Source organism: Camelus dromedarius, chromosome 23 (genome assembly GCF_036321535.1).
Source record: "Camelus dromedarius isolate mCamDro1 chromosome 23, mCamDro1.pat, whole genome shotgun sequence".
NCBI lineage: Eukaryota > Metazoa > Chordata > Mammalia > Artiodactyla > Camelidae > Camelus > Camelus dromedarius.
In genome coordinates, this window is record NC_087458.1 from 7,575,176 (window position 1) to 7,598,065 (window position 22,890).

The 22,890-nt window shown below is 45.6% G+C and overlaps 1 protein-coding gene across 3 annotated transcripts; it reads left to right on the forward strand.

The window, feature by feature from the left end:
• Positions 1 to 88: 88 nt before the first annotated feature.
• PMF1 (polyamine modulated factor 1) lies at positions 89 to 22,886 on the forward strand. Of its 3 annotated transcripts, XM_031436105.2 has the most exons (6): positions 89 to 274; positions 16,517 to 16,622; positions 17,382 to 17,482; positions 18,852 to 19,047; positions 20,707 to 20,764; positions 22,749 to 22,886. In XM_031436105.2, exons 1-5 carry the CDS (start codon positions 114 to 116, stop codon positions 20,758 to 20,760), a joined length of 618 nt encoding a protein of 205 aa, XP_031291965.1. In that variant the 5' UTR covers positions 89 to 113; the 3' UTR covers positions 20,761 to 20,764; positions 22,749 to 22,886. The 3 variants fall into 3 exon arrangements, with proteins under 3 accessions (XP_031291965.1, XP_010997765.1, XP_031291967.1); XM_010999463.3 differs by lacking the exon at positions 22,749 to 22,886 and having other exon boundaries at positions 20,707 to 21,240; XM_031436107.2 differs by lacking the exon at positions 22,749 to 22,886 and having other exon boundaries at positions 18,913 to 19,047; positions 20,707 to 21,240.
• Positions 22,887 to 22,890: the final 4 nt, after the last annotated feature.

Genomic DNA, 22,890 nt, shown 5'->3' on the forward strand with positions numbered 1-22,890 from the left:
GGATAGACATTCCGCTGCTTCCAATCGGAGGCGCCCAGTGCTGGGAGCGGCCAATCAGGGGCTTCGGTGGGCGGGGCGGCCGGGCCAGTTAGCTTTGACGCTTCTACTTCAACATGGCCGAAGCGGGTAGCGTTAATGTAGGCAGCGGCCGTGAGGAAAAAGAGCCTGAGGGACTGTCTCAGGAATCTGCGCCTACCGGCACTACTATTTCGAGGGTGAAGCTGTTCGACACCATGGTGGACACTTTTCTCCAGAAGCTAGTCGCTTCCGGGAGGTAAGGTGGAGGAACAAAGGCTGAGGGCAAATCTCACAGTAGCCTGAGGCGGGCGAGAGGCAGAGAGAGTTTGTCCCGCCGAAGTCTAAGTCCCGCGAGACCAGGAAGGCCGGAGGGAAAAACATCTCAGTCACGTGGGTCTCGGGGTTCGCGGGTTATTGACTGGCTGTCTTTCAACGCTCAGTTCCTGAGCTCGGGAAGTCACGTGATGTTTACCAACACACGTAATGTAGAGCAGACCTGGGACAACTAGCTACTCCTTCCTCCAGTAAATCTAGTTTGTTGTATGCTTGGTTTTTAGTAAGCCTAGTTTTGACTGCAGATGGTTGAGAGGAAAGATACGGGCTTTGGAACTAGATCAGGATGGTTAAGGGATTCCACTCTGAGAAAGTGACATTGATCTGAAAATTAAAGAATGAGAGAGAAATAGCTTTTTGAAGAACTAGAGAAAAAGCTTATAGTAACCCGGGGACAGCTTGTGCCCTTGCCCTGAGATGGTCAGGGCGTTTTTGGGAACTGTCAGAAGCCTTCTTGTCTATAACATAGTGATCAGAGTAAGAGTAAAATCAGAGGAGGGTGGTCAGGCAAGTGACAGCCGTATGCATGGCCTAGTTTACATGTGATAAATATGATAAAATATAATTTGTAATTATTTTTATGGACCATTTATGACACACCATCAATATATGTCCAGGCAAGCTCTCTCCTTTGATTGATTGATTTTCCTTTACTCATTCTTGCTCCCTGCTCCCCTCCCCATAGGCCCTGCTTTCTACTGGCTGTACATCCTCCATTTTTTCATATATTTCTATACAGATATTTATTAGCTATCTACAGTGTCCCAGGCTCTGTTCTAGGAGCTGGAGATACAGCAGTGATTAAAATAGGAATGTCCCTGCTCTCATGGAGTAGACTTTCTTGTGCCATAAAGAAAACTGAATCAGCGTAAAGGAATAAAGAACAATGGGGAAGGGGTCTGGGTTAGTGTGAGTGCAAGAAAGTGACATTTGTGTTTGCATCTTTGTAAAATTGTTGTTTTGTCTGTGTGTGTTTTAAGTTTATATGAATGATAATCATGCTGCATATGTCTTTTTTCATTCAACATTTTTTTTAAAAAAAGATCTGACCATTATAAGTGCATATGGTTCAGAGTTTCTCAGTGCTGCTCGTCGTTCCATGATAAGCATTCAGCACTTACCTATTCCCTGTTATAGACACCTGATTGCTTCCAACTCCTTCCTCCACAACTTAGGCCAGGGTACATCCCTCACAGACTAGTGCTAGAATTTCTCTGCGATGTAAAATGGAGCAGGGTCACCGGATCCAGGGGTTTACACCTACCTATGTTTTGTCAGATCGCTTTCCAGAAAAGCTGGATAGGAAAAGCTGTTCCTATCTCCTACATCCTCACCATCGCTGGGTATCCACCATTATAGTATTTGCCATTCTGAAGGTGTGCAAGGGGTATTTATTTTAATTCACACATCCCTAATTCCTCACAGGTGTGGACATTTCCTTATATGCCTCATTAGTCGTTTGGCTTCCTCTTCTGCTAACTGCCTACTCATTTCCTCTAGCTTTTTTTTTTTCCAGACCTTTTATTTTTTTAATTGGCGGTTTTGGTTGATTTGCAGGATTTCCTGGTATAGTCTAGATATGAATCCTTTGTCAGTTTTAGACTGAAGAAGGAAATAGCTATCTCTATGTTAACTTTGTCTATAATGGCCTGTGAGGAACCGAAATCGTTAATTAAATTAAAAATAACACAGATTTTAGTTGTTTACACTTTACCCCAGGAAGATGAAGCAGAAAGAGAAATGTAGTCATCCCAGGGGACCCTCTTGCAAGCTATATGGATACTCATGACTCTTCTCAGCCTTTGTACCAACTCAGCATCAATTGTTAAGTATTGCCCAATCAATTTCTATTTTTAAACCCTTAATTTTTTGGTAATTACTTCATGTTTTTCATCTTATGGTTTGTGCTTTTGGGGTCTTGTTTATAGAAGCTATACCCACACCCAGGTCATAAAGATAACCTCCAGTGTTTTCTTCTGTTGGCTACTTTATCATTTTGCTCTGTATTCTCAATCTGTGATCTGTCTGGGTTCAGGTGTAAAGTGGTGGTCTCAGACAGTCTTATTTTTTTTAGTTTTCTCAGTCATTGTCAACTAAACAGTTCACTTATCCCCATTGCTTTATGGGGTCTCCTTTATCATATGGCAAGTCCTTCTGCCCGTTGTGCCCCTGGGTCTCACTTCTGCCCCAGTAATCTGTTTGCCTGTCTTTGTGCCAGTGCTCATAGGTTCTTAATATCAGGCCTCTGTAGGAAACTTAAGTCTGGTACAGAGAGTCCCTCTTCTCTTTAAAATTGTCTCAGCTATTTGGGAACCTTGGTTTTTCCTTATAAACTTTAGAATGAAATTTTCTGGTTCCTGAAAACATTCAGCTACAATTTTTGGCACATATTTTTGGCAAATTAAGGAAATCTGTCTCATTCTAATTTTCTGAGAGCTATTAAAAAGATCATAATTAATTGTTGAACTTTATCAAATCTTTTCTTCCCCAGTTAAGATGATTTTTTTCTAGTTCATTATTGTTCATGATCTACGTTGGTAGATTTTATGGAAGTTAAACTATCTTTGTATTCTTGAAATAAATCTACTTGATTGTGATGCATTTTAAAAATATAGTTGGATTTAATTAGATCAGTGTTCATATGCTCATAAGTGAAAAGGGCCTATAATTTCTTTCTTCTTTCACTGTTCTTATCGGCTTATAGAATGAAAGATAGATTAGCCATATATAAGGAGTTGGAGAGTACTCCCTCTTCTGGAGCAGCTTATATGAGATCAAAATTATCCACAGTAGTTTGGAAGAGCTTATTTACACTCAGAACTTTTTGAGGTTGTCCAGGGCTGCCAGTATTATGTTAAACAGCAGTGATGCAGTAGGCATCTTTGTCTTGTCCTCAAAGTGTCTCCATAAGGTCTGTTGCAGGTTTTTGGTGTAATTGTTTCTTTAATGGCTACAAGTCTGTTTAGATGTTATTTCTTCTTGTGACAAATTTGCCACTTTACCGGTCCCCCCCCCCCCCCGAAATCTGTCTCTTTTGTGTGTTATATTTTATTAATTTGTAACTGTTCAAACTATTTTAAATATTATTTTAATTTAATTTTCATTTCCCCTTTTTCCATTATATGCTGCTTCTCTTTTTTAGACTTTATGTAGCCAGAGTTCTATTTTATTAATCTTAAAGAATCAGTTTTCTTTTTTTTTTAATTTCTGTGTTTTGAGGTTATTGTTAGTCTCTTTATCTTCAGAATCTATCCTTGTCTTTTTTTGTTTGTTTGTTTTTTATTTCTTAAGATTTGTTTTGTTAGTCTCTTCCCAAATTCTTGAGTTGATCATTTAACTCTTCTTTTTCAGTCTTTTTTGTTTTCTGAAAAATGTGTTTAAAACTAAATTTTCATTTAATTATTGCTTTTGCTGGTTTCTACAAATTCTTATATCGAATATTTTCATAGTCATTTATGTTTTTTAATTGCTATTTAATTCATATACCATTAAATTCACCTTTTAATGTGTACAATTAGTATATTCACAAAGTTGTACAACTGTCACCACTAATTCCAGAACATTCTCATCACCCCAGAAACTTGTGTTCATTAGCAGTCACTCCCCATTTCTCACCTCAATCTTCCAGCTCCTGGTAGCCATTTATCTACTTTATCTCTCTATGGATTTGCCTATTCTGGACATTTCATATAAATGATACCTTACAAGATGTGGTCTTATGTGTCTGGCTTCTTACATTTAGCTTAATGATTTCAGCGTTTCCCCATGTTACAGCACGTATTAGTACTTCACTCCTATTTATACCTGAATAATAATTCCATTGTATGGATATATCACATTTTACTTATCCATTCATCAGTTGACAGACATTTGGAGTTATTTTTACATTTTTTTGTCTCTTTGAATAATGCTGTTATGCACACATCTGTGAACAAGTGTTTTCAGTTCTTTTGGGATATACCTAGAAGTGAAATCACTGGATTATATAGTAACCTATGATTAACTTTTTCAGGAATTGCCAAACTGTTTTCCAAATCAGGTGTACCATTTTATATTTACACCAGCAGTTTATGAGGGTTCTGATTTCTCCACATCCTCACCAATACTTGTTATTCCTGTCTTCTTTATTATAGCCAGTGGCCATCCTGCTAGGTGTAAAGTGGTATCTCATAGTGGCTTGGATTTGCCTTTTCTTAATGATTAATGATGCTGAGCATTTTTTTTTTTGCACTGGAATAATATTTATTTTTTTTACTTGACAAAAAGTCAAAGATGCTGAGCATATTTAATGTGCTTCTTGAACATTTGTGTATCTTATTTGGAGAAATGTCTATTCAGATGCTTTGCTCATTTTTTAACTGGGTTATCTGTCTTTTTATTATTAACTTGTAAGAGTTCTAATTTTGAGAAGTCCAGTTTAGATTACTTACTTATTAATTTTATTTATTTAGGTTAAAAATTGCAAAGAATTTTTCTTTGGTTGCTCATGCTTTTAGTGTCATATCTAAAAAACCATTGTGTAATTAAAGGTCACAAAGATTTACACCTATATATTCTCATGATTTTTATTGTTTTAGTTCTTACATTTAGGTCTTTGGACCATTTTGAGTTAATTTTTGTATGACATGAGAAAGAGGTCCAAATTTCATATTTTAACATATGGACATCATCGTTTAATTTTATGTACTTTGTCATTTTCCTTATCATTTCTTCTTTTAACCTAGTGATTATAGTAGTATGTTATTTGGTTTCCAGACATGTAATTTTTTTAAGTTATCCTTTTGTTGTGATTTCTAATTTTATCACATTATGGTGAGGTAACACAGTCTGTGTAATGCTGATTTTTTTTGGAATTTTTGGTACTTTGACCCTATATGGCAAGTCTGTGGGCAATTTTGGGGCAATTTTTGTGAATGTTCCACGTGTACTTGAAAAGAGTGTGCAGTTTCTATTTCTTGAGTGTAAAATTCTATACTTATTTATTAGCTTGAGCTTTTAAATTTTATTATTAAAATATTTAATATGCTCATTTAAAAAACCTTTTTGATTGAACCATCTATTTCTTTTTCAAAATCTTCAATCACAATTGTTTATATCTGTTTTCCCCCATAGTCTGTCTTTGTTGCATTATATATGTAGGGGTTATTATTTTTATTAGATGCAAGGGAGTTTATTATTCTAAGAGAAATGGAAAGCCATTGATGTTTTTTAAGTCATGACTGATCCTTTTTAAAAATTTTTCATATTTGGGAGATGGCTCTCTGCCGGCTTAAAAATTTACTTATTCATAATGCTCTGAATACAGTGACTGATCTTTAAAAGGTACTCTGACTGCTGTGCAGATAATAGATTGTTGGCAGGACTGTCTTAAGGTCTTTCTAGGCTCTAGACTGATTTTTTTGAGACCCCAGCCCACATCATGATAATACATTTATTTAAAAAGCACTCAGTGTATTGACTGAGGTGGCGGTTATGCAAGGTTACACATGTGACAAAGATGTACACACGCAAACAAATGATGTATATAACTGTTGAAATCTGAATGAGTTCCGTGGGTTGTACCAGTGTCAGCTTCTTGGTTTTGATACTGTAATATAGTTGTGTAAGATGTTAACAATGTTAACACCGGGGAGGGTACATTTCTTTGCAGCTTCATAAAAATCTATAATTATTTCATATTGTGCTGTATACCAGAAATTGACACATTGTAACTGACTGTACTTAAATAATTTTATTTCGTGTTTTTAAAAATCAAAAAATATACATATAGTTATTTCAAAATAGAAATTTCAGAAAAGCTTATGTACAAAAGATATTCATTGTAGCATCATGTTCAGTGGGAAATAGTTGGAAACCGTGAGAAATGTCCAACATTTGAAGAAGTTACATAAGTATAACTCTATCCGATAAAATACTATGGAGATATTTAAAATTCTATTTTGAATAATAAATAATTCATGAGAAAATGATCATGTGATAATGGTAAGTTTTAAAATTAGGTTATGGGGGAAAGCATCACATTCCATGTTAAATACTTTTATCTAATTAAAATTGCAGTTGACTAGTTGACATGTTACATTTTATATTAATTTAAAAACTACTAGTTCAATTTTGAGCTTTTATTTTTGAAGGCATTCCATTATTTTGAAGTCTAAATTTTTTTGTATGCCTTTGAACAGCTTGTTAGGTCAAAGTCCTGTGCCTGGAATGCTTACTGCATTGTGGTAGGGGCTGAAGTGGTCAAGGCAAGAGACATGATGTAGGTGAGAGACATGGGTAGATATGAGCTGATTAGAGATAGAATGGATTGGAGGGGAAGATGAGAGAAAGGGGAACTCCAAGAGGATGCTGACTCATCATGAGGGTGGTTGAGTGGAGGGTTTTACCATCTGCTGAGATAGGGAAGAAACACTCACCACTGAGCATTGGGGGAGAGCTCTGGGGTTGGACATCACAACATATTTTTGGGTAGGTTCAGTTGGAAGTACAAGGCAGCCACACTTCTATATCTCAGCTCTTTTGTTCCCTCGTTCTTCCAGCCCACCAACTGGCAAACCCAACTTCTGTATCCTGTCTGCACTCCTCTGTCCCTACATTGAGCCTCTGAGCAGCACTGTGGAGTCTCACCCATGGTGGAAAATCGTGCCTCCACAAAGTCATGTTCTTCGACCTCAGCTGGGCACTCAGTGAGCCCATGATCCTCATGCCCACAGCCAGTTCTCTTCCCCTTCTCCACAGTAGCTATTTTAAATCGTCATTGTGTCCCTCAGGCCCTTTCCCTGCTGCCTGTACTCTCTTGGTGAAAAGGACCCCAACACTTGGTTTATAGAGAGAATTGAGACCACCAGACAGGAGTTTCTACATCCCTAGGTTTGGCTGAGAGATGCCCAACCTTGCATCTTTCTAGCTACTCCTCATCAGCTTCTTTCCCTTTACATCCAAGGCTGTGGCTTCAGGATTTTACATTCCCAGGTTCTAGTTCTCCATCTCCAATTATTTCTTCAGCTTAGGGCATTTTGCCACCATTCCCCTAAAACCTTCCTTTCAAGGTCATTAATAATGCTTTGTTGCTAAATACTTTGGATGTTTTCCCATCTTTAACCTACTTGCTCTCCTTGTAACATTTGACACTGTTAACCACTTCTTGGTCCTTGAAATTTCTCCCTTCACTTCCAACACCATTCTCTGCCCCTTTACCTCACTAGCGCCTCCTTCTTGGGCTCCTCTTCCTCCGCTTGTCCCTTAAACGTGTGACCATGGCCCTTTCCTTCTTCACTTACACATGTGCATGATCACATCCCATTCGATACCTTGCTGCCTCTCCTTGTGCAAATGCTTTAGTTCAAGCCCTCACCATCCCTCACTAGATTTTTGCACCAGCCTCCAGACTGGCCCTCCAGCCTCAGTCTCGCCCCCTCCCTCCAGTCTATGGCTCAGATTTGAGCATGTTCTTCTGCTTCAAATGTTTAATTGGTTCAGGGTTGCTTCCAGAATCAAATGTCAGCTCCTTAGCTTAGTGTACAAGGCCAGTCACTCCTTCTGCCCTCCTGTCTCTCCAGCTGTGGTCAGGGCCATGGGTATACAGCATATGCACACTTGCATGCAGGTGCAAACACACACGTGCACATAAGCTCTTCTGCACTGAGTGCTGCCACTGTCCCCCGACCCTTGCCACCTGCTCTTTCCACTTGCTCCTCCACCTTGCTAGAACATCCTTCCCCTCACTTGGTTAAATAGGAACTTAACGGCTGTTTTCCACATAGAAAGGGCTCAATAAATGTCATGTATGAATACAGGCTTTTAAGATGTATGCAAATACTTGACCCTCTCCCAGGTCATTAAATTGAAAGTCCTCAATCCCAAAGACCAAGTACTTATACTGGGGATAGGAATCTCTACATAGTGAAAGCTAGTTTATTCACATGTCAGTTATCCAAAGGGATATTTAAACCTCAGACTGATTTTCCCTACAACTCAGCCTATTTTTGTGTACATGTTAACTTGACGAGGGGGAGCAAATTATATGGTGCACTCCAGAGTGACCGGAAGATTACTGGCCTCCCTGGGCTGTCGGATCTCATGGACCCGTGGCCCTGTCTTCAGTTGGGGTGTCTTCCTTTACTGGGTTGGTGAGGCAGAGACGCCTGAATCTGTCCTTTCTCAGGCTTCAGAATGTAGAAATATGGCCCCATTGGAGCTTACCATTTGCGACCTCTCCCTTGTCATCTGAAAATGAAGGGTTCTTTTCTGTCCTCACTGCCTCCTGGACCTTCTGAGAAACAGCTGTTTTTCTGTATAGCTAAAACAAGAAGATGCGGCTTTGTTAGAAATCAGGACCTGCCAAGAGAGGCAGTCGGTTAGAGGTGGTGTTGGTGGAGCTTCAGTTGAAGTTAGCACTGTTTGGAGGAAAGCTCAGTCTGCCACAGGTACCCATGGCATCTGCAGCTGTGCCACATGTCAGTCCTGGGGCAAGGTGGTGCGGGCCTTAGGGAGAGAGAGGAGATTGACAGCTCTTAAGTTCTTAGATGCCAGACTGGTCCAATGCCTGTCCTGGTCCAGTCTTCCAGCCCGAGATGTGCTGTAGAGTGTGATTTGTGTAAACAGACTTAAAGCCTGCCTCTGACAACGACCAAGGAAGGAGAGCTGACTGCATTTGTACGTCAACTGGTAGAGTTTTAAACTGGTGGCAGAGACTGTTGGTGCTCATAGGAAACAGTTCTTCACAGGAAAAAGAGTGGCTTGATGTATAAAATATTCCGATTAAATAAGTGCTTCAGAAATATCTCACCCTATTTGAATGTGCAGATGCTCTGTGCTACTGGCAGTGATTAGTTTCTGAAATGTGGGTATGACTCATCTGACTGTGGTGTGCGGCTTCAGCCCCATCTTGCTGATTCTCTCTTCATGTGTTTCCAGACCATCCACCTCGCTCTGTCCCCACTGGGTCTGCCTTGCTCGACTCTCCTGTCATCTCAGCTGTGCCTTCTGAGTCCACCCTTACACAGCAGCCTGAGGGAGCTTCTAAAGTACAAATGTGAGCATGTCTCACCCCTGCATAAAACCTTTTTCTAGCTTGTCCCATCATGATACAGTCCAGACTCTCTGTGCCTGGCCCTTCCCTGCCTGACCTACCAGCCTGCAGACTGTGTGTCTTGGAGGCCAAGGACACCTTATCCAGAGCAGATGGCCCCACCATATTCCAGCTGAGTGACCTCCGGCAAGCTTCTCTCTGCCTCAGCGTCTGCATCTGAAAAATGGTCATGGTGATAGTAGGCCCTACCTCATAGTTATTGTGAGGACTGAGTGAGTTACTCCATGTAGAGTGCTTAGAACAGTACCTGCTTCTAGTCCGTGCTCAGTACACTCTCCTGTTATTTTGTCTTCACACACAGGCGTGCACGTGCTCTCTGCTCTTCCTTTACACTGCTGGGGCCTTCTGTCCTCTGATCGACTCCTGCTGCTCTCTTAAGTCTCAGATGTTGCTTCCTACAGGGAGTCTTCCTGAGCTCTCTGCTAAGCTCCCCATGCTATCCCATTCTCATTTTCCTGGGCACTGATCTGTCTTTTCTTCCAAACTATATACCCTTCTTTGGGTTTGTACGACTGACCTCGGCCTGGCACATGGTCAGTGTTCAGTGTTTATCAAGTGAATAAATGAATACAGTTACCCTGATGGTATATTTTTTAATTTTCATGCTAATATTTATCAAATCAGAAGTTTTTTTCCTCCTTTTTTTTAGAAAAAAAGTATCCCAATTTCAGATTCTCACTATTTAATTTTTAGCAGTTTCCAAAAGAATTCAAGCAATAAAAGGTTAAAATTAGCCTGAGACCTAATAACCTAAAGATACAATTTTAATTTTTAAACGATAACTTCTTAATAGTCTTCATCATAAATCACTGACCTCTTCTTTTCTTCTTTTTTTAAATTGAAGTATAGTTGATTTACAATGTTGTGTTAGTTTCTGCAAAGTGATTCAGTTCTTTTTCATATTCTTTTCCATAATAGTTTATTACAAGATACTGAATATAGTTCCCTGTGCTATACAGTAGAACCTTGTTGTTAATTTTATATATAGTAATTTGTATCTGTTAATCCCAGACTCCTAATTTATCCCTCCCCTCCTGTTTTCCCTTCGGTAACCATAACTTTGCTTTCTATGTCTGTGAGTCTGTGTCTGTTTTGTAAGTAAGTTGATTCATATATTTTAGATTCCACACGTAAGTGATGTATTTGTCTTTCCCTGTCTGACTTACTTCACTTAGTATGATAATCTCTAGGTCCATCCATGTTGCTGCAAATGGTATTGATTCATTCTTTTTTATAGCTGAGTAATATTCCATTGTATGTATACATATGTGTATATATATGTATACACACACACATACACCACAACTTCTTTATCCACCATCTGTTGATGGACACTTAGGTGCTTCCATATCTTGGCGGTTGTAAATAGTGCTGCTGTGAACATTGAGGAGCATGTGTCTTTTCAAACTAGAGTTTTCTCCAGATATATGCCCAGGAGTGAGATTGTTGGATCATATGGTAACTGTAATTTTAGTTTTTTAAGGAACCTCCATACTGTTTTCCATAGCGGCTGTACAAAATTACATTCCCACCAGCAATGTAAGAGGGTTCCCTTTTCTCCACACCCTCTCCAGCATTTATTGTTTGTGGACTTTTTAATGATGGCCATTCTGGATAGTGTGAGATGATACCTTGTTGTAGTTTTGATTTGCATTTCTCTGATAATTAGCAATATTGAGCATCTTTTTGTGTGCCTATTGGCCATCTATATTTCTTCTTTGAAGAAATGTCTATTTAGGTCTTCTGTCCATTAAAAAAATTTTTTTTGTTATTGAATTGTATGAGCTGTTTATATATTTTGAAAATTAAGCCCTTATCAGTTGCATCGTTTGCAAATATTCTCTCCCAGTCCACGTTGTCTTTTCGTTTTGTGTATGGTTTCCTTTGCTCTGCAAAAGCTTATAAGTTTGATTAGGTCCCATTTGTTTATTTTTGCTTTTATTTTATTTTTTTGGTAGACTGACCTAGGAGAGCATTGCTATGATTTATGTCAAAGAATGTGTTGCCTATGTTCTAAGAGTTTTATGGTGTCCTGTCTTATGTTTAAATCTTTAAGCCATTCTGTTTATTTTTGTGTATGGTGTGAGGGAGTGTTCTGACTTCATTGATTTACATGCAGCTGACTGACCTCTTATTTTTCATCAAGGAACATTTCTGTTTTTTTTCCCCCTCTCCCTTTCTTAGTCCTGGGGCAGCCCAGTGTACACAGGACTGAGATGGGGGGACGGGAAAAGGCCAAACAGAGAAACATTTCTTAATGAAACACAGCAGCTGTACATGTCGGGGGTGAAGAGCATGAATTTCTGTCACAGGGATCCCCAACTTCTATCTGTCTTGGTCTCAGCCTTTGCCTTCCACTCCTTTACTGGGCGGAAACACCAGTTCCCGCCCGCCCTCTGGTGGACAGTCTGTGGAACAGGCATTCAGTTGGGCAGCAAGCCAGTTACCATGAAGGAGGAAGGCAGGGCTTCCTTAGCACTAGTACACATGTTTATTTGTCTGTGCCTCTGTCTTTCTGTTCCTGTACAATTTATCTCATATATAAACTGACAGGTTGGCAAGCCACCAGAGCTTTTTTCTGGGATTAAATATTTTAAGTTAAACATGTGCTAACTCAATTTATGATTAGTTTTTAGTAAAGTAAATGAAATGCTTTTTCAGTGAGTTCAAAAACAGCTACTGTGTCTCAGATACTGCACAATAAGTATTTAAGAGAAAAAAATAGGTTAAAATCAGTTAATGTAGTCATCTCTGTTTTGAAACTCAGTAAATTTAGTATATACACACACACACACACACACATACACCACATATTATATAAATACACCACAACTTCTTTATCTGTCATCTGTTGATGAATATTTAGGTTGCTTCCATGTCTTGGCTATTGTAAATAGTGCTGCTGTGAACATTGAGGAGCATGTGTCTTTTCAAGTTAGACTTTTCTCTGAATATATGCCCAGCAGTGGGATTGCTGGATCATATGGTAGCTCTAATTTTAGTTTTTTAAGGAACCTCCATACTGTTTTCCATAGTAGCTGCACCAAATTACATTCCCACCAATGATGTAGGAGGGTTCCCTTTTCTCCACACCCTCTCCAGCACTTTGTGGACTTATTTTTAATGATGGCTGTTTTGGATAGTGTGAGGTGATACCTTGTTGTAGTTTTGATTTACATAGTAAATGCAGTTTTTAAAAGTTACTTTCATTGATGATAAATGGCCCTTTTTGTGGGGCCATAATTTCGCCTTTTCTTTGTAGTGGGGGCCAATGGTTTCTTCCTGCACGTGCAGCTGCAACCAAGACGCACTTACTAAGCACCTACCTTCTGCGGGGGAGGAGACTTCTCAGCTTTGGGAAGCCAAGTTACTGACTGTGTCCTACACTTCTGAGTGGTGATAAGGCCTGTTCTTTTGAGAATGGTAGTAATAATTGTAGCTAATATGGAGAATTTCCACATGCTATCCACTGTAGTAAATGTTAAACCTCATTTAATCCTCACAATAATTTTGTGACTTATAGTTATTGTCTCCATTTGACAGAGGAGGAGACTGAGGCTTAAAGGTAAGTTGTCCAAGATCACTCAGCTGCTGAGTAGTAGAGGTGGGATTTGAACCCAGGCAAAAGGACAGGCAGTCTTCAGAGCCAGTGCACTTACCCAGCACATAGCTGGGTGGCCCCTGTGTACTCTTGGAAGGCCAAGGCCAGGAGACCATTCTAGCCAAGGGCAAAGTGGGGCTTGGCAGAGTGGCCATTGTTAATGCTTTGTGGGGAGGATTCCTCTGTTCAAGTAGTCTGGGCCCTGGTAACCTGGGGTCGAGGGTAGGGGAAGTGGCTGGGAGTGGGACAAGCTGGGGGCCAGGTAGCGCCAGACCTCCCCTCAGCCCCAGTCACCTGGTCTGCAGCACGTCTTGAGTGCTGCTGTGTATCTAAGACACCTGAAGATCCATTGCAGATAGTGTCCCTGTCCACAAAGTTTAGAGTTTATATGAGAAAATAAAATTTGACGTTTGGGGAGGGGGTGGTCATGAATTTTGTGTGTGTGGGGGGAGGTAATTAGGTTTATTTGTTTATTTATTTTTTAATGGAGATATTGGGGATTGCATGAATTTTTTTTGAATTCATCACTTTTCTTGTTTCTCTGTGAAGGTATTTTTTCAGGAAATTGACAGGGGCATTCACACCATTCCCAACTCTGCATTGGCTCTCAAGAAAGGAATCACTGGAGGGTGGGGGAGAGGGCATTGCATGAAGGTGGTCAAAAGATACACACTTCCAGTTATTAGATAAATAAGTACTAGGGATGTAATGTACAACATGTTGACTACAGTTAACACTGCTGTGTGGTACATTTTGAAAGCTATTATGAAAGTAGTTCCTAAGAGTTCTCATAAGAAGGAAACCTTTATTTTTCCCCTTTTCTTTCTTTTTTGTTTCTATATGAGTTGATGGATATTAGTTAAACTTATTGTGGTAATCATTTCCCAATATATGTAAGTCAGATCATTATGCTGTACACCTTAAATTTATCAGGTGCTATAAGTGGATTATATCTCAGTGAAACTAGAAGAAAAAAAAGAAAAAAAAATCACTTTGCTCCTGGACTCCAACCTGGCTGCTCTCCCTCCATGTCCTTGCAACATGTTTTCCACCTTTTGTGTTTGTATCAGTGTGTGTGTTTCTGGGTCCTTCACTTTCACTGAACTCTCAGACCCCAAGGGGGTCACCAGAAGAGTTGATGAGCAGCACTGGTGGGTAGAATGTGCCTCACCCCTGCCCTGGGTCCTATCTGCTGCCAGCCGCCTGAACCCAGGAGAGATGTGCCCAGCTCAGACCCTCTGCCTAGCCAGTGGGCTGGGAGGAGAAACAGGATCTCCCACGTCCGAGCCAAACCCATCTCAGGCCACAATTACCCGGTTTCAATTCCAGCTCTTGGTCAGGCACCATGTGTCCTCCACATTCCTGCATATAGCCACAGACTGCGTGGCTTGTGGAGCCAGTGGCAAAACAGCAAGATGTCTGCGGCTCTGCTGGGGGTGGAAAGGATGCCCATCATCTCTGTATTGTCCTTTTGGTACCTCGGCCTGTAGCCTCCAAGGTTTACTGATATCGAACGTGTGCCCTGGGAATGATGGGAGACTGTCACCCTTACCCAGAGGTGTGCTGGTAGACGCTTACAGCCTACTGTCCAGAAGTAAAGCCCTGGCTTGCAGTGTTTGCCAGGTTCCAAGGTGTAAACACCCCTAAGCCTGCCACTGTAGCCTCGCTACACACGGCTGGGAAGAGATGGGCAGCGGCACACCTGTTTCCACAGGTAGAAACCAGCAATGGAAGCAACCTCAGGAGCAGAGTGAAATGTGTGAAATGACTAGGAGGTCATATGTTTTGAGTAATTAGTGCCTTTGTCTTTAATGTAATTTATTGTAACTTTATATAGTTTTCAATAATGGCTATGTTTAACAACTGGCCCACAGATTTCCTGAAAATTTAACAGTTACCTCTTACAAGCACACCACTGCTCTCACTCTGCACCTGTTTCAAAAAGCATTGTTTTGGGGGTAGGAATTGGGTCAGGAGGCCTGAGGCCCATGAGAAAGGGAGGACCCAGCTGTGACTCCCTGGGTGGGGTGGGGGCAGTGCATTGGGTTCCAGGCACCAACTCAAATCAGTTAAATGAACTCTCTTGGCTGTTTCCTCTGCCTGCTCTCTCAGGCCCTTCCCCTCCACAAATTTTTTTTTTAATTTTATTTTTTGGTTTTTTTGTTCATTTGTTTGGGGGAGGGGGCAGGTAATTAGGTTTATTTACTTGCTTGGAAGGAAAAGGGTACCTAACCCCTTCTTTGTCCAGGGGCCTACCAGCCTGAGAGGATCTGGGCCCATAGTAAAGCACAAGTGTGGGCTCCTCCTTGGCTCAAACACTTTTTGCAGGTCCCTTGCACATTGCTTCATCAGAGAGGCCTTCACCCCCACCCCCAACTCCTAAAGATGATCTCCGTGATACACTCTCATCCCCATAGCCCCAGCCCTTTTCCTTCCAAGCATTCTCCACAGTAATCATCTCCACATGGAGTTCCACTTTCTACTGGAAGCTCCAGGAGGGCCGTGCTGGTCTCATTCACCCTGGGACACCCAGCACCTGCTGGTGACCAGCACATAGGAGGCACTCAGTATTTGTGGAGGGGAAGGGCCTGAGAGAGCAGGCAGAGGAAACAGCCAAGAGAGTTCATTTAACTTATTTGAGTTTCTTTGTCCAAGAGGAGCAAGCCATTGGGGGTATATTGGGTACCCTTTGACCTTTCCAGCTACAAGGGGTGTTATCAGTGCCAGTGACAGGGACCTGATTTTAAATGGCTTGAACAATCAGAGAACTCCATTACCTCACTAACAAGAAGCCCAGAGGTAGGGTGGTTCTAGGTTGGTGTTTTCAGCAGCTTGATGATGTCCTCGGGGACCCTGGTCTTTTCCCTCTTTCTGCTTTGCCTCCTTAGGTTAGAAACTCTGCCCTCTGGCTAAGTCCCCCTTGGTTGCCGGGAGCTGGACCATCACCTGAATATAGTCATGCCCCACAGAAAGGACATCAGTTCCTTCCTGTGTGGCTCTTTTTGGAAGTAAGGGAACTTCTCCCAGAGGCCACATGCCCTGTCCTAATCCAGCCCTGCATGGGGACTGGGATGAAGAGGTTCTTAAAGTGGGGTGCCCAGAACAGCAGCAGCAGCACCACCTGGGAGCTCATTCAAAACTGGGGGGTGGGGTGGGGAGGATGGCAGCGATCTGAGTTTTAATAAGCCCTCCTGGTGATTTGGTGCTTGGTCAGGTCAAGTTTAAGAACCATGGCTGGCCTCATTGTGACCCACCCTTACGGGGGAAACACCTGAACTCAGCTGGGGCTCTGCTGAGAGGAAGTGGGGAGACTGGTGGGGCTGAGCCATTCTCAGTGCCGGGAGCTGCCCATGAGGCATTTCGTGTCCACTGCCTTTAACCAGAGCCATGAAGTAGACAAGGCTCAGAGCCCTGTGGGGAGAGGCCGGGCTGCCTTAACCCTCCCCACCTTCGCCTTCTGTCCTTCCCACCAGCTACCGGAGATTCACTGACTGTTACAAGCACTTCTATCAGTTGCAGCCTGAGATGACCCAGCGGATCTATGACAAGTTTATAACTCAGTTGCAGACATCTATCCGGGTGAGTGGCAAGAAGCCCAGTGGGTGGTTGTTGTTGGCTCAGGTCCTGCCTCCAGATCCTCAGCCCCTTGAAGGCCGAGACCCTACCCTCATCCCCTGTCCACCCTCAGTCCATGGATCTGTCCTCCATGCCCTGCAGGCTGCAGTGGCAGTCATTCTTTCCCTCCAAACGATGTGGGTGTCTTGAATGCCCCTTCTCTCATTGTGCAGTGTGTAACTGTGTTCAGATGTTGTCTACCCCACCAGACCTTGTGAGCTTGGCAAGGACAGGCCCGGGTCTGACTTCTCTGTGTATCTCCAGTACCTGGTGTAGCCTGGCAAAGAGGAGGCATTTAACAGATTGTTGAATTTACTGGACTGCCTAGAGGGGATACAGAAAAGGACAGGAGTCCATTCATGTGTTTAAATATCTGTGATCTCTCTAGAGTTTCACTTCCACGCTGTCGCACTGCAGGATGGGCCTGGTTCAGCAGCAAAATGTCCGTGTGCTGTCAGCAAATGGTGCTCGGGCATGGGGGTAACGGCGGGGGTGGCAGCATTCAGAGATGATGGCAGGAGGAGAGGCCTGCTGCAGGCCCTTTTCAAATGTTTTCCATTTTATACTTTATTTTCTTAATTATAAAAGTCACATGTAGAAAACTTGGAATGTTTGTATAAAGACACAGGACCTAAATTAGCAAAAGTTTTACTAAGTGCTGTTAGCAGTTCAGCTTATGGAACAGTCTAGTATCATAATAGCTCTTTCCTCATTTCTCTTCAGGATGAAATCTCTGAAATCAAAGAGGAGGGGAACCTGGAAGCTGTCTTGAATGCACTGGATGTGATTGTGGAAGAAGGCAAAGACCGCAGGGAGCCGGCCTGGTGAGAAGGGCAATGCCTGCTCCCCACGGGAGGGCCGAGGGCGGGGAAAGAGGCAGCACTTCCGCATCTTGCAGGAGCGTCTATGGTGGACCCATATGCATGAGACTCTGGGCTCTCAGCCCCTGAGAGGACCTTGTGACAGGGACAGATGGAGAGGACCAACACCAAACAGTGACCCAAAACAGAGAAACAAGTGCATAGTCCCCTCTAGGGAGGAGAGCCAGGGGCAAGCCCATGTTGTCCAGGGGTATGAGGTGACTGGAATGAGGGAAATCTTCCCGGGGAGCTCATTTCAGGACCCATCTAGCCTGCAGGAGAGAGGGTAGGTAGTGTGAGACGAGGTAGAACAGCGAGGTGTGGAATCTTAGGTCGATTAGTCTGGCCTGAGCATCTGGTTTTTATTCATTTGTTCATTCAACAAGTATTTAGGAGCACTTACTATACGCCCAATACTGTCTCAGATGCCAGAGATTCAGCAGTGAGTAAGACATGAAAGACTTGCTCTCCCAGGGCTGTGGTTTCAGTGAGCCGCTCTGCTGCCTGGCTCTCCTGTGCAGCGCGGAGCAAGGGGCCCTGGGGACAGGAGTGGAGAGTTGAGGCCACCGAGACCATAAGTGGCCTGAGCTCCTGCCTCCTGCCACCCTTCCCTGCCTGAGTAGAATCCTGGGGCAGAGGGAGTAAAAACCTTTGTGCTTTTCAATTTGTTAATGCTTTGTGACCTTAGTAATGTAAGAGAACTAACTTTTGTAACCAAAAAAGAATTTTTAAAGAACCTACAGTGGCTTCTAGCCCCCTGCCCATCAGAACTGACCCATCTCCTCACTCTGGACACTCAGAACCCTCTACAGTCTCACCTTCTCAGACCTGCCTTCCCTTTTCTTCCCACCTTAGCCAGCAAGGGTCTCTCAGGGTCTGGGCCTGCTCTTGGGCCACCACTCCATCTGGGATGGCTCATCCCACCGCCACCCCACCCCCACCCCCAGCTCACAGTCAGATGGAGCAGATGCACCAGCAAGGCCCATGGTCACAAGGACAGAGACAGGAGCCAAAAAAGTCACCTGTAGGCCTGGAGCATGACAGCTGGGGGCACTGTATGTGGGGAGAGGAGGAAGGCTAAGACACGGGCTGGTGAGAAAGGGAGAAGTGGATTCCTGGGCGCTGAAGCTGAGAGGTAAGGGCTTAGCATGCCTATCAGCAGCAGGAGCCATGCAGCTGGGTCTTGGGAGTGAGAGAGACCATAGGAGAGGCCTTGGAAGCCAGCCCAGCTTGAGACTGAAGGTAGGAATGCCACCACTGGGTTTGGAGGGAGAAGCCTCAGCCCACACACCCCTCCCTGTCCCCATCCCCTGTGCCCTCCGCGGCCCTGCAGGCGCCCTAGTGGGATCCCGGAGAAGGACCTGCGCAGCACCCTGGTGCCCTACTTCCTGCAGCAGCGGGACGCCCTGCAGCGCCGTGTACAGAAGCAGGAGGCCGAGAACAGGCAGCTGGCAGATGCCGTCCTGGCCGGGCGCAGGCAGGTGGAGGAGCTGCAGCTGCAGGTTCAGGCCCGGCAGCAGGCCTGGCAGGTGAGTGTCCCGGCCCTGCCCACAGGCACATGCTGCCCGGGTTCTGACGCGGACCTCTCCGCGTCAGAGTCAGGGTTAACCCTCTGTAGCCAGGGAGGTTTTACCTCATGCGATACTGCCCAGTACCTTTAAAATGTGTACATTAGAATGACTTTAGTCCATCAGCATATTTGTTTTTTTTCCTTCTTTTTTTTTCTACGAAGGTTGCTCTATTTTTTCTTTTAAAAAAATATTTATTTATATAGTTCTTGGGTGGGGGGATTAGGTTTATTTATTTACTTTTAGAGGAGGTACTGGGATTGAACCCAGGACCTTGTGCATGCTCAGCAGGCACTCTGCCACTTGAGCTGTATCTCCCTCTGATCTGTCAGCATATCTAAAACATACCCTCTGTGCAACAAATGTGTGTCCTTTGAGGATGAATTTCTGAAAGTCACTTGGGGCCAAGATGGTGAATAAGGGGAAAGAGGGTGATCAGGCTGGATGACACACAGAGCAAGTGTAGCCGGAGAGTGATGAGATGGATTTCTCACTGGCTTAACGTGCAGTTCCAGAAGAGGGTCTCTAGTGGGGCTTGAAAGGTGGCCCATTGTCAGGTTCTCTCCATCATTTAAATGTCCAGCCTATGTCTACCTATGGCCACTTGACAGCTCCCTCCCTGGGGCAGACCTTCCTGATCCTGAGTGGAATAGGTCCCAAATCTATGGCTCTTGGGTCCCCCGGTCTTCTCTTCCCAAGACCAGTCAGCTGCAGCCTGAAGGCCCTGCTCTGGCCTCAGCAAGGCACTGAGCCTCAGAGAGGCAGCAGTACGAGAAAGGCTGGCGCCTTGTTCTGCCTCCCCTTGTCCTCACCCCCTTAGCCTCCTCCTGTAACACACTGGCCCTGGGGGTCTGCGGTGTAGTGGAGCGGCCCAGGCTCTACACAGCAGGCATGCAGGTGGTGTAACCAAGGCCCTCGGCCTGCTGCTGTCTCCTGGGGCAGGTTCCACAGCTCAGAGCCACGTCTCGGGGACTCTCAGGGCCGCCCTGCTGAGTCCTCAGGCAAGGAGCTGCGCTGCCATTGCTGTTCCATCACCATGAGTGTCCCTCACTCCCTTCTGGGCCCTGGCTGCCAAAGTGGCTAAATAGTGATCCCCGGGGCCTGCCGGCTCTGTTTGGTGCTTCTATTTTAAGAGGAGGAAGGAAGCCCCCTGCTCTTATAGCCACACCTCTCCCATTACAGCTGCAGATCTGAACCATTGTTTGAAGTGGGTCAGCTGGATTGACTGTTCAGTGCTGAGCCCTGTGTGGGAGCTTCAGAGAGCTCTTTTTCACCACAACTTCCATGGCTATAGCCTGGCTGAAAGTCCACTTAATTTAAGAAAGTTTCTCTGCTAGAAATCCCCAGTGAGGTCAGAGGATCACGGAACACCCTAGGGGCCCTTACTGAGGAACAGCTCTGCTCTGGGGAGGTCCAGCCTAGTTGGCCGGCACACAGCCTACCACAAACGCTTGCTGATTGGGGTGGATTTCCTAAAGTGCCCTGCTGGGCCTGTTACATGAGGTACAGACACTTCCACGTCGTCCGGGGGGAAACCCAGGCCTGGAGTCAAGGACAGTGGAGGGAAAGGGTTGGGTTTTCTCACCTCTCAATCTGTCTGCTCTCTCCTGTTGATGTCAGGCTCTACACAGAGAACAGAAGGAGCTGGTGGCCGTGCTGAGGGAGCCTGAGTGAGGAGGCAAGAGCCGGGCCCAGGATCAGAGGGCAGTCAAGGTCAAGGGCCTGTGGTCCAGCATGCTGGGCCTGAGTGAGCTGCCTCTGAGAACAGCCAGATCGGTGCCCAGTCCCTAAGCAGTGATGGGATCTGCTGGAGGAGGAGGCCTCAGCGTCTCCACTGCCACTGTGCCTTTGGCAGTCCCTTGAGGTCGTAAACACACACTACCTTCAGGCTTCTCCCCGTTTTCTCCTAACCTGAGCATCCGTGGCCGGCTCCCAGCCCTGGGATCAGGCACCATGCTCCTTCTTCTCTAGGTTCAAGCCAACCCCCTACCCTACCCCGTCACAACACGTACCACCAGTTCCTGAGCCCCACCTCGGGCCTGGCATGGGGAATCTGTTTTCAGTCTCCACTGATTGCCCCCTTGCTGGCCAGCTCGAGGGCTCTTGCCATGTTCTCCCCACATCCGCAAATAAACTTCCTCCACTGCACTGTAATCTGTGAGGATGCTTCCTCCGCCTGGGCCTCTCCCAGGCCTCTCCTGGGCCAAGATCCCACCCTGGAGTCCAGAGTCCTGGCTCCAGTTGAGGCCTCAGTTGTAGGGCTCCGGGAACCTCTAGGCTGGCGTGGGTTGGTGGGGGGTGTATCTGACCATCATGTATGGAAGGGCAGTGGAGCCCCTTGTCACAGAAACCAGGAGCCTGGGTTCCCTGAGGCCAAGACAAGCTGCCAGGGGGATGTCACTGTCCAACCTAGCCTGCCCTTAAAGGCACCATGGTGGCCCTCCTTCGGTGTTTGCACCTGGTGAGCGCTCACATACGGAGCAGGTGGGCCCTCTGAATAGCTGGGCAGTTTGTCCCCTTGCTTCTCATGCCTTCCTCTTCCCCAGCCAGGGCCACAGGGTATCAGGAGGGACTTCCCCAAAGGCAGGGTGGGTGCATCCTCCAGACTGGAGGGGGAAGGGGGTGGGGGTGAATGGGGGCAGAACTTTCTTCCCTGGTGAGGTCCTCACCCTAACTCTGGAGAGAGGCTTAGTGGGGTCTGTCTAGGAGCACTGGAGACACTTGGGAAGTTGTCAGGGTGGTCCCTGCTCACCAACCCCACCCCTCAAACTGTGCCCAGCGGCTCCTCCCTCCTCCTGAATGCACCCAAACATCAGGCAGCCCCTCCTGCCGAGCCGCAGGCTGTGGGGTGGCAGTGCTTTGTCTGGCAGGTTTCCACCTGGTGAGTGGGTGGTGGGTGAGGACACCCTCCCTCCTCTCCAGGCTGAGCTGAGACAGAAGCGGTTCTAAGTGTTGGGGGTGGTTTCAGGTTGGATGTCCTGACCCTCAGGGGACACGTCCCCTTGGTTGTTGGCACTAGGGAGGCTGTGAGGGCAGGAAGAGGATGGGGGGTGAGGAGCCCAGAGGTGCTCTCCACCTCCCTGCCCCTCGTGGGCCCTGCCTCCCCACCTGCAAGGGCCACGGGGAAGGGCATCCCCACTGCAGTGCTCACCTGGCCGGCCCCAAACAGAAGGGCTGTCCTTACCTCATACCTGGCCCCACCTGTGTTGGCTTTCGGCTCTTGTCCCTGTGCTGCCCCAACCCCTTCCAGTCCTGATGCCCAGGGCCTGAGCAGAGTCGAGCTGCCCCAACACCAGGCCTGCTGTTGGTGTCTCTCTGGGGCAGGGCCCCTCGGGGTGAACGAGGGCAGCGGCAGGCCCTCCCTCCCTGGGGTTTGGCTCCTGCCCATGGGGCCGACGGTGGAAATCACAGTCTGCAAGAGGCTGTAGCCCAGCTCTGTGCCAACCTATTTTAGATCTCTGGGCCCCCTTCCTCTCTAGGCTCCCTCTCCTACCCTTCTAGCCTGTCCCGCTGGTGCTCAAACTGAGGCTGGGGCTGGGGCTCCGAGCAAGAGTGAGTAGGGGCTGGGGGACCCAGGGCAGCCCCTTTAGGGAGGGGCTGGGGACCTCCATGTCTGGAGACTGGCAGTCTGATTGAGGCCTACCCTCCTCCATCACTCCCAGGGCCCTGCCCAGGCAGCCGCAGCTCCAACCACAACATCCTTTGGGGTTTGGCCTACAGAGCTGGGGCGGATGACCCCCAAATAGCCCTGGCAGGTTCTCCCGTGACCCTCCTGAACCCTTGCCTCCGGGGCACAGCCCAGAG